Source organism: Euwallacea similis, chromosome 2, assembly GCF_039881205.1.
Source record: "Euwallacea similis isolate ESF13 chromosome 2, ESF131.1, whole genome shotgun sequence".
NCBI lineage: Eukaryota > Metazoa > Arthropoda > Insecta > Coleoptera > Curculionidae > Euwallacea > Euwallacea similis.
This window is the reverse complement of record NC_089610.1, coordinates 5,984,357-5,993,642: the sequence shown is the minus strand read 5'-3', so window position 1 is coordinate 5,993,642 and position 9,286 is coordinate 5,984,357. Positions and strand designations below refer to the sequence as shown.

At 39.2% G+C, this 9,286-nt stretch overlaps 2 protein-coding genes across 5 annotated transcripts in view; both read left to right on the top strand.

Annotated features, from left to right (window-relative positions):
* The first annotated feature begins 1,380 nt into the window (after positions 1–1,380).
* Ak1 (Adenylate kinase 1) overlaps positions 1,381–9,286 on the top strand; it is a 28,392-nt gene continuing 20,486 nt past the window's right edge. The window contains exons 1-5 of one of the 3 annotated variants that reach the window (XR_010753082.1): positions 1,381–1,467; positions 2,523–2,660; positions 2,726–2,970; positions 3,878–4,004; positions 4,063–4,263. Coding sequence is in view for 2 of the 3 variants with exons in the window: in XM_066405315.1 (XP_066261412.1) it covers positions 1,408–1,467; positions 2,523–2,660; positions 2,726–2,970; positions 3,878–4,004; positions 4,063–4,146 (654 nt within the window). In the remaining variant the exon portion in view is untranslated. Of the gene's footprint in view, positions 1,468–2,215; positions 2,378–2,522; positions 2,661–2,725; positions 2,971–3,877; positions 4,005–4,062; positions 4,307–9,286 lie in introns of those variants that run through there. The other 2 variants (XM_066405315.1, XM_066405316.1) reach the window with 2 other exon arrangements.
* LOC136419139 (uncharacterized) lies at positions 4,333–5,677 on the top strand. 2 transcript variants are annotated; one of them, XM_066405313.1, is made up of 4 exons: positions 4,333–4,813; positions 4,864–5,128; positions 5,299–5,489; positions 5,546–5,677. In XM_066405313.1, the coding sequence occupies exons 1-4, from the start codon at positions 4,372–4,374 to the stop codon at positions 5,665–5,667; spliced, it is 1,020 nt and encodes a 339-aa protein (XP_066261410.1). In that variant the 5' UTR covers positions 4,333–4,371; the 3' UTR covers positions 5,668–5,677. The 2 variants fall into 2 exon arrangements, with proteins under 2 accessions (XP_066261410.1, XP_066261409.1); XM_066405312.1 differs by having other exon boundaries at positions 5,299–5,495.

Here is a 9,286-nt window from a genome sequence, read left to right as displayed (position 1 = left end):
GTAAGTGTAACCTCTCGCTTCATAAACGTGGCTAAAATAAGGAGGACACCCACCTTTGGCCTTGATTTCCTTCTGGTGGGCTTTCAGAGATGCGACTTTGCGATCGCTCCGATTTGACCCATCTCACAAGCTGAGATGGGGTGCCCCGGGCCACGGGGACACCTTCCCGCCTTTGGGATAAATACATACGCCACTGCCTCGCTAGTTGCTCTATGCGCTAATTCCCACGAACTACCCAATAACTTAGCATTTACTATTGCCTCTAGCTGCTTATAGTTCCCTATGCTTAACAGATCTAAAATTCATTGAAATATAGATCTGCATGACAACTTAATTGATCTTAAAACAGTCCCAAGTTTCCTTTAATAACGAGTTACCAAAACTATCGATCTGGCAAGCCCTGGAGTCAAAACGGACAAACGCCACGGGACTGGGGGGAAAGACAGTTCAAGTTCAGTCGAATTTGGGTCGCAGCAGTTGGAGATTGGATCGGGGTGGACTTTAACCCTGAATGTCGAAATCTGAAGAGCAGAGTTTAAGGGCAATGGAGGCATCGAACGGGGCAAGTGGCACCATTTATTATTATAGCATTTTAGTTTGAACCTGGCAAATTTATAGATCCTCTTTGGGGTTAATTAGGGTAGGTATTTAGGTCATGGGGATTCAAAGTCGAATGCAAAGAGAATATTGGCTTGCATGCAACAATGACATTTAATTTTGATTAGGATACTAATTCAATCAATATGAAATTATACTCCGATAATTAGAAATTGTAAAAATCTGACTGAAAAATGGAAAAATTGAATTGTGGCGCGGTTTTTTCTGTCGGCATATACTTCTTTTTTAATAATTATATGTCAGTATTGCAATTAAAAAGCAAACTCCCTTTTCGGAAATGGCATTGCATGTGCTTCTACTTTAGATGATATTCACCATTTTGACAGAACAAGTGAACTTGTGTCTTGACAACATGGTGAATGAATAGTTATAGAGCGACTAAAAATGAAATCTCGTGGTTTTAGTAATGTCTTAAGGGAGCGTTTCATATACGCTTTTTCTGCTGTTTTCTTTTTACCATTTTGTAATAGCTTTAGAATCACGTAAAAATTTTCCGAAATCTGAATCTCTCCATATCCTGGCTGCCTCATCGTCCTTATTAAAGACAAAACATTTGACCTTCGAGGCTCTTACTCACCATATAATACAGACAATTAGAACTATTTTAAAACACCTCAATTTACCAACATTAAACTGAAAAAATTAAAACGGTGACGCAAATTTTCGTATTTGTTTTCATTACGTTGCCACCAAACTCCCACACTATTAAGCGCTAAACGTCATGTAGATTTTGTGTATTTTTAGTCCTGATTGTTTCTATCTCAGTTTGCGAGATGACCGCACTTTTTAATGAGTTGGGTCTTGTCCTATGTGTCTGTTTTCATCATCATCATAGTTCATATACGTCAGGTAGGGGCACTAATTATAGATCATTAATTAAATGTAATGAAAATAACATCCTGGTGGCACTAGTGGTGAATAGAATACCTTCGAGGATTTTTTATTTTTGAAATGCGCAGGTCATGGTCGCTACCATCTGCAAACGGGCTAGTTAGAAAGAATTACCAATAACTCACTTTTTGTTGAAATTGGAAGCTACTTGAATTCTATAAAAAAAAAAACTCTTCTTCCCATCTTATACTAACGTCATGGTTGGTATATCTCCATCGTTATTTTTCCTATGGCTTGTCCTTTTTGAATCGAGACCATTCCTTAGGCCTTCTTCCGATCTAGAGCAAACACCCACGTCTTCGCCGCTGTTTAACCATTATCTGGTTAAAGTCTTAATTGTAAGGTGATGCTCGTTATTTCTTTAAGGCCCATTGTTCGCCAACCTCTCTCGACTTCCTTGTCCTCCAGGCTTGCCCAGCGTGCCAGCCATTCTTAGATGGTTCTGACTGCGCGTATGCGCTTCCAACATCCGCGGAAGATCGCTGCGTCTCCGCCTGTCTTCTAGGAGGAATTATCGTCTGTATTTGGTGCGCTCTCATGGCTCACCCCATAAACAGTACAGAATCGAAAATATTCATAAAAATTATTGATTGTAGAAAAAGTGAACTTTATCGTTACATGAAACACCTGATAAAAAAGTAACAAATTATGACACGCTTTATTTTAAGATTTATCCAACCTTGAGTGTTCGCAATAACTACATAAGTTGGCTGCGGTCTCGCTAACCTGAACTAACTGATACATAGCAAACTAGCTGTTATTTCTGTATAAGCTGGGGTTATTTTAATAGTAGCTTGTTTGTTGTGTGGATCAATTTAACACGATTGTTGATTCTCGTGTCCATCAGATTGGGACGCGCTAGTAAATGGTAAGTGACCTAAGAGAAGGCTAAAATCTTATTTCTTAGAAAATATTTTGAATTTTGCAACTTATCTAATTTATGCTTGATTGACCCTAAAGTCACGATCTACTGACAAACAAGAACTTACTGATATTTCGCACTGGTCTTCTAGGCTCCTGTAACCGAGATTAATGTGCCAATCATTTGGATCTTGGGCGGTCCTGGATCGGGGAAAGGTACCCAATGCGACCGGATTGTTGCCAAATATGGATTCACCCATCTCTCTTCTGGGGATCTGCTTAGAAATGAAGTAATAATTTAACAAATGATTAGGGATTAATGTTACGTTCTACTCTTCTATCTATCTAACTTCAGGTGAAGAGTGGATCTCCCAGAGGGCAAGAACTGACAGCGATTATGGAAAGAGGGGAGTTGGTGCCTCTTGAGGTGGTTTTGGACCTAATCAGAGAAGCGATTTTAAGCTCCTTGGCCAATGCTAAAGGGTTCCTTATTGATGGGTACCCAAGAGAGAAGGAGCAGGGTATTCTTTTCGAACAGACCATAGCTCCGGTGAATTTGGTTATTTTTTACGATGCGTCTGAAAACACTTTAGTGGAAAGGTAAGTCACTGGAATATCTTGGCATTTTTTCAATTTGGCAATATTTTTGACCTCCTATAAATATACAGGGTGTAACATATCATGGAGATATTTCAGAGGGCAATAGTATTCTGCACAATAATTTTAAAAAATGCTGATAGACCCATGGTCAAAAACGCACCATTTTCGATATACAGGATGGCAAAATTTTCCATTTTTTTTCACATCACGCAAGGATATTTTCAACAGTTTTTATGGTTTTGTTTTCGAAGAGATTTATTTTTATTTTTAGAAATTTTATTAAACGTTACGAATTGCTTCAGATAGTTGATGACTGAGCCGAACAATTATTCTACTTACTTTCTTTGCATTCTCAATTTGCGCTATTAGGCATTTTTGCAAATTTTACGAAAACAGTGAAAGATAGGGAAACACTGCAAAAGGCCAAAAAGCTAAAGAATTGAAGAAGGAATTTAAATTTGGTATCAGAATTCATACAGGGTGTTCCAAAAAAAGATACAAAGCATAAAATTGTACATGACCCAAAAAATATAACACCCTCTATATGACTACCGAAGATTTTGACATTTTGTTGTAGAAGATCTTAAAGAAAATAAGTATACGAAATTCCAAAAATTTAACTCAAGGTACACGTGAGAAAACCGCAAAATACGAAAAAATGTAAAACTTTGCCATCCTGTGTATCGAAAATGGTTCGTTTTGGACTATAAGTCTATTAGCATTTTTTTTATTTTGCAGAGTATCATCACCCCCTGAAATATCTCCATGATGATATGTTACACCCAGTATATTTTTTTATTTTGCGACAAACTTGTGAAACATTTGTGCTATGCAGCGGTCTCTAGGAGTTTCAAGGAGAGTTCCTCCTCAAGAAAATACCGCTCAAAATGCTCACAAATTATTCTAGGTTACTAGGAAGAGCTAAAACTTCTGGACGTGTGGACGATAATGAGGAGACCATCAAGAAGAGACTTCATACTTTCAATACACACAACGATCAAGTGGTCCAGCAATACACTGACAAACTCAAAAAGGTACGTCATTGTCTATGAAATCTGCGGTGACTATATGCAGCATGAATTTTCTTCTTAGATACAAGCTGAGAGGACCGCCAATGAGATTTTCGAAGAAACTGTTCAACACATCGATAAAGTATTATCTACATTTGTAAAGTAAGCTCAAAAGCACTTTAGTAGAGCTATTTCAAAGAAATGGGAGCGTTCCTGAAAACCTTAATTGCATGAAATATCTATTTTTGTTATCTAATTTAGTTATTTTTTCAATTTAAAAATCATAACAAATCAAAAGTTGCACAATAAATCTTTCTTACTGTTAACGTAGTTTTGCTGCAGTCGGACATCCTACAGATCATGCGGCGCTTAATTAGGCTCGACCAGCATAATGCAAACTACCTGCGTAATTCGCTTAATTATCCAATCAAACCTCATGAATGTTCATGCAGTGGAACAGTGGCTGCGAACCATGTCTAAAAAATTCCTGTTTATCGCTGCGTTCGTCCTGCTCCAAGACATCACAGAGCAGTCGCTGAAAGAGTGCATGCCACCGTCAAGAGTCATCAAGTATTATAGATTAAAGTCTTGCCACAAATCCACCTCAAAAGTGGTCTTTTGGAAGCACGTGAATTCTTTGCAGGAGTGCAAAGTCCTGGCGCGACAGAAGGCCGGATTAGCCTTCAATTTCAGCCCTCCAGGGGCAGAAAGCTACGCTAAGCCCTTCATTCCCAACTGCCAGGTGCTAGGGTGTCCAGAAATTGAGAACGATTCGTCCTCGTTAATCGCGGATTTAGGATATGATTACTACAGTGCCTATGGGAATTTAAATGGTAAAATGAGGTAATTAAATCCAACTGAAGCAAACTTAAAGCCATTTTAGTGACAGAAAACGGAACTTGTGTCCAATCGCTAGGAGTCTTCGCTCTAACTCCAAACTACCAAAACTATAGCCAATCAATATTAGCTTGTCAGAACATCAGTGGTGATTTAGCTGATGTTTCCTCGGAATATCGGACAGTAATGTTGTCTCAAGTCTTGGAAGACACCTTGTCCACTTGGTACAAGGCAGCTTTTGTAGGACTGGATGACACTGATAGAGAGGGTGTTTTCCGGATTGGAAGTGGGATGTTGCTTACTTGCTCAAAGTGATTTCATAAAGATTATAGCATATTTCGTGGAAATTATCATTCTTCATTATCATTCTCTCTTGAATTATCACTTAAAGTATCACTGAATTATCATTCAAATTGTGAATTGAATTATCACTTAAATTGTTACTTGAATTGTTGCTTCAGTTATCAATTGCATTTATCAGTTACCGAGCATGGGCTCCAGGACATCCCAGATCCAAGCACGATTCTGAAGACTGCGTGGCTTTAGGCTCGGACAAAATGTGGAGGACTGTCAAATGCAATAGAGTGAAACTTCAGGGATTGTGCGAATTGTATCCGCACCCACCGGAGATCGAAGAGAGTGTTCCCAAGAACATTAGCTGTTCTCTGAGAAGTAGAAGTATGAAAGTGAGATTATCTTACTTAGTGTGTAAAATTACGTTTCTTCAGCTAAGAAACGCAAGTGCTTGCGTCAGAAGCAGTTTTTTGAGCTCTTCCACAACTCAACCCGTCCTGATAAGTGCGCTCTATTGAACTACGAGGAGAGAAATAAATCTATGGCTTTAAATTAGTATCCGGAAAATTTACTGGAAGCGTCAATAAATTATCTACAAATTCAAATTTAGCATTTATTCGTATTACACGGAGTGGCTCTCCGGGAACTGCAGCGATACATTAAGCTCGAGGAGAGAATGGATTAATGAAAATTTGGCACGGCATGGAAGACTGCAGGCGAAAACCACTGCAATATTTTCAAAATTTATTATTACGTTATTATTTCGGTTTTAGCAAGAGTGAACTAAGAAAATTCAGATATCTGAGGAAAAAAAGTAAAATTGGCGAAGTCGCCTGTACCGTCACTAGCAGCCTGTACTAAACTACCTACTGGAATTTAGGGTTTCTACATCCTTTGAAATAAGTATAGGGCGTTTTCCTCTTCTTGATGAATTGGTGAAAATAAAAAAATAGCGCATTTTTTCGGTCATTTAACGAGTTAACTTGATTGGTATTTCCCGTGTACTGAACAATGCGTTGGCATAAACACTGAACGTATAAACCCACATTGGAAAAATTCAACCAAATATTTTAATTTGAATGGTAGGTATTTGTGTTGTTTTGCCGATAATCTCCTTACTACCGAAACTACCAGCTCATGATATAATTATTCAGCGGTGAATACGAATTGTGTACCAGCATGGTAGAAATGAAAAAACAAGCTTTCATATCACACCGGAGATTGCTTATTAAATATTTAGTTTGCCAACTCCAAATTGCACGAACGCGTTTCCGCTGATTTATATTGAAGAAGATCAAATTTGTGTAATATCTGCTCGTTGGGGTGATTATTTACCAATTACGAGCATCGGCAAATGCAAAGAAGCGCATTTCATGTTATGAGGTATTAAATACTTATGCGAGAGCGTTAATTCATCAAAGTGCTATAGTGATGTGAAAGAGGACTTTGCGATTGAGTGCTCTGGGGATTTGAGGCCTGTCTGGTGAGTACCAACGGGGATTTTAGCATCTAGTTCTTTGAATTTTGCGGCCTAAAAAAATTCAGACATTTTTCTTGCTAACGGGTGTCCCTCCCCCCTACCCCTCCGGGGGCAAGTTTAAAGGATCTTCTTTAGGTTAAACTCCCACGTCCGGTATTTAAGAAATTAGGAAATTCCGAAGGAACTTGTTTATAGGAAGGTTCCTTTATTTTATTTATTTATTGCCTTATGGGCATTATGCTGGATAGAACCAGATTTTTTCATCCAGTTTCCTGCAATCGGTAATTTAATATGCTTAAATTGGTGGCATATTAGGGGCATCCATTACACGCATATCACGGACTGTCGGTAGTTTAATCATGGACGAGACTGCTGGGCAGATTTGAAGTGAAAGTAACAGGCAAATATTATATCAACTTCCCGTAAGTATTTTGAGCAGTGTTTTTTGGAAATGCGCATGCAATTCGCCTGATTTGTTGCGTTTTTGCACGTAGAAGAAATGTAGCAACTTTCCTGCTCGGCCCGTTTTTTTGGCCGGCAGCCTGGTTTACATTAAATAAGCGTTATATACCTGCTATTTTCTTATGCATAGCAGACATTTAGGGTCAATGCTCGATCTTATTGTTACAGCTACAAATTGACGCGAATATCTCGATTAGGAAGTTCAGATTTATGAACCAATTAAACCCAAAAGCGCCTCAAAATGTCTCAGACCTAACTTTTTTTGTAGAAGAAGGTAACTTTTTTTTCGCGAGGTTTGTCTGGACGCCGAAGTCCTTTATCATCGGTTTCTTGGGTTCCCCTACTTCTTCCGTCTGTGTCCCCACAGACCCTTCTTTGGCCGATTTCTTACAGATTTTCCCAGTCTCTAGAAACAGCCATTTCCCTTCACATAGTCACAGTTTCACAATTTTAATTTACGGGGAGACGCCTTGATCTCCTTTTTGGTGTTAATGGTGGTTCCTGACAGACCCAACAACTCCTTACCCACGATATAGAGAGAATCGATCAGTGTTTGCAGCTCTTCCGCCGCTATTGCGTTCTTCTCGCACCCCTTTTTGTTATTTTTTCTAGTGTCCTTCTCAAATAGGGACCCAGCCGTGCTTCATCCCGATTCCACGGAGGATTTCTTTTTAAGAGGATTTTCTCTTGCAGACGTAAAAACACAGTTCCTCATTGCTGTCAGACACCTCCACAATGGGGTTCCCTTGCTAGCTTAACACTTTTTTGGTAGAGGAGGAAAACCTTCACAAGAGCGGGTTACATAGGATTCCTCCCTTATGGGGACGCCTACCCATTACCAATCTCCCATTTTTTGCCTTAAGTCTTGTTGGAACGACCCTTCAGCAGTCCTGCAAGCGGAGTCGAGTGTTCCTTCATCATCTTAATTTTCTCTCTAACTTCTCCCTAGGCCTTACCCCTCCACCCATCCCTTTCCTTCTCATACAACACCTTCCTCAAATAGTTTCTAATCTTGTCCCATGCATTCTCACTTTTCAGCACACATTCTCTGCTCCTATCTAACCTAAGCTAACCTAAAGTAACCCTAAAAGCGCCTTAGAATCTATCAGATTTGGAAAACATTTTTTCGAGAAATCCACACAGAGAGACAAACGAGCTCAGGACGAGGAAGGATGTCTCAGGAGGCGAGGCAACAGATTACAACGAGAAATCAACAACGATAATTAAATTAATGAGTTGCATTCCTCCATTATCTCCTGCAATATGTATGTCGTATGTCTGAAATGTACTTTCAACGACATGATAATACAAATTGTCCAACCTCTCCTCGTACCACTAAACTGCCCTGACACCATATCGCAAGCAGAACAAATACCCCATTTATGTATCACTAATCGTCTAAGATTAGCGATTATCTGTAATCAATGCCCGTAATTATCAGCCATTAATATATCATCAACCCAAGTGATTTGCGTATGTATTTTTCCCAACTCGCGCACTCAATTTCATTGTTTGTGGATTGTTATATCACAGCAATTATCGACTACGAAGCTTTCAGGTTTCGAAAGGATATTACCGGGCTAATTAATGGAACCGTTAAAATGAAAGTCCCTACATTGGAAAACCCGATTCTGTTAATATCGCCGCTATGCGTTTTAGTACCTCGATGATATCTCGGTAACCGGAGGAGCAACTGCGTTCAAAAATCGACCAAATGAATCACCTCGATGCTTCAGGCCTACACTGGGCTTCCCCGTCTCTTCTAGTTCCCGAGATACAAAGTATCATTCGTGTTGATTTTGAAGGAACCTCAAAATCAAGGGTCTTCGAAGCAGCGTCAGAAATAGAATGTCAGGTTCGCCTGAAAGGGAGTTTGAAAGGCAGAAATAAATGAAGAAAGTTGTCATAAGAATATATCACATTTCCCGTTTACCTTATTATTGCTTGAAACTTATAGAGGACCTTCCAGTAATCCTCTCAACTGCAATCTCTCAGAGCGCCAGAGACTTTCTGAAACTTCCTCGTTATTTACGTCTCGACGCAACAGCTTCAAAGCAAGTCGTGCTCGGTATAGACCTTAAATCGTAATTATTTATTCAGAATTGTCTTTACATTGAAACAGGTCGGCCTCAGCTAATTAATATTAATAGGACTAGGGGATTACCTTTTTTTATTCAAAAGAGCGACTTGCTATGGCATATCTGTTTGCGATATATAGATGGTTTTCGTTGAA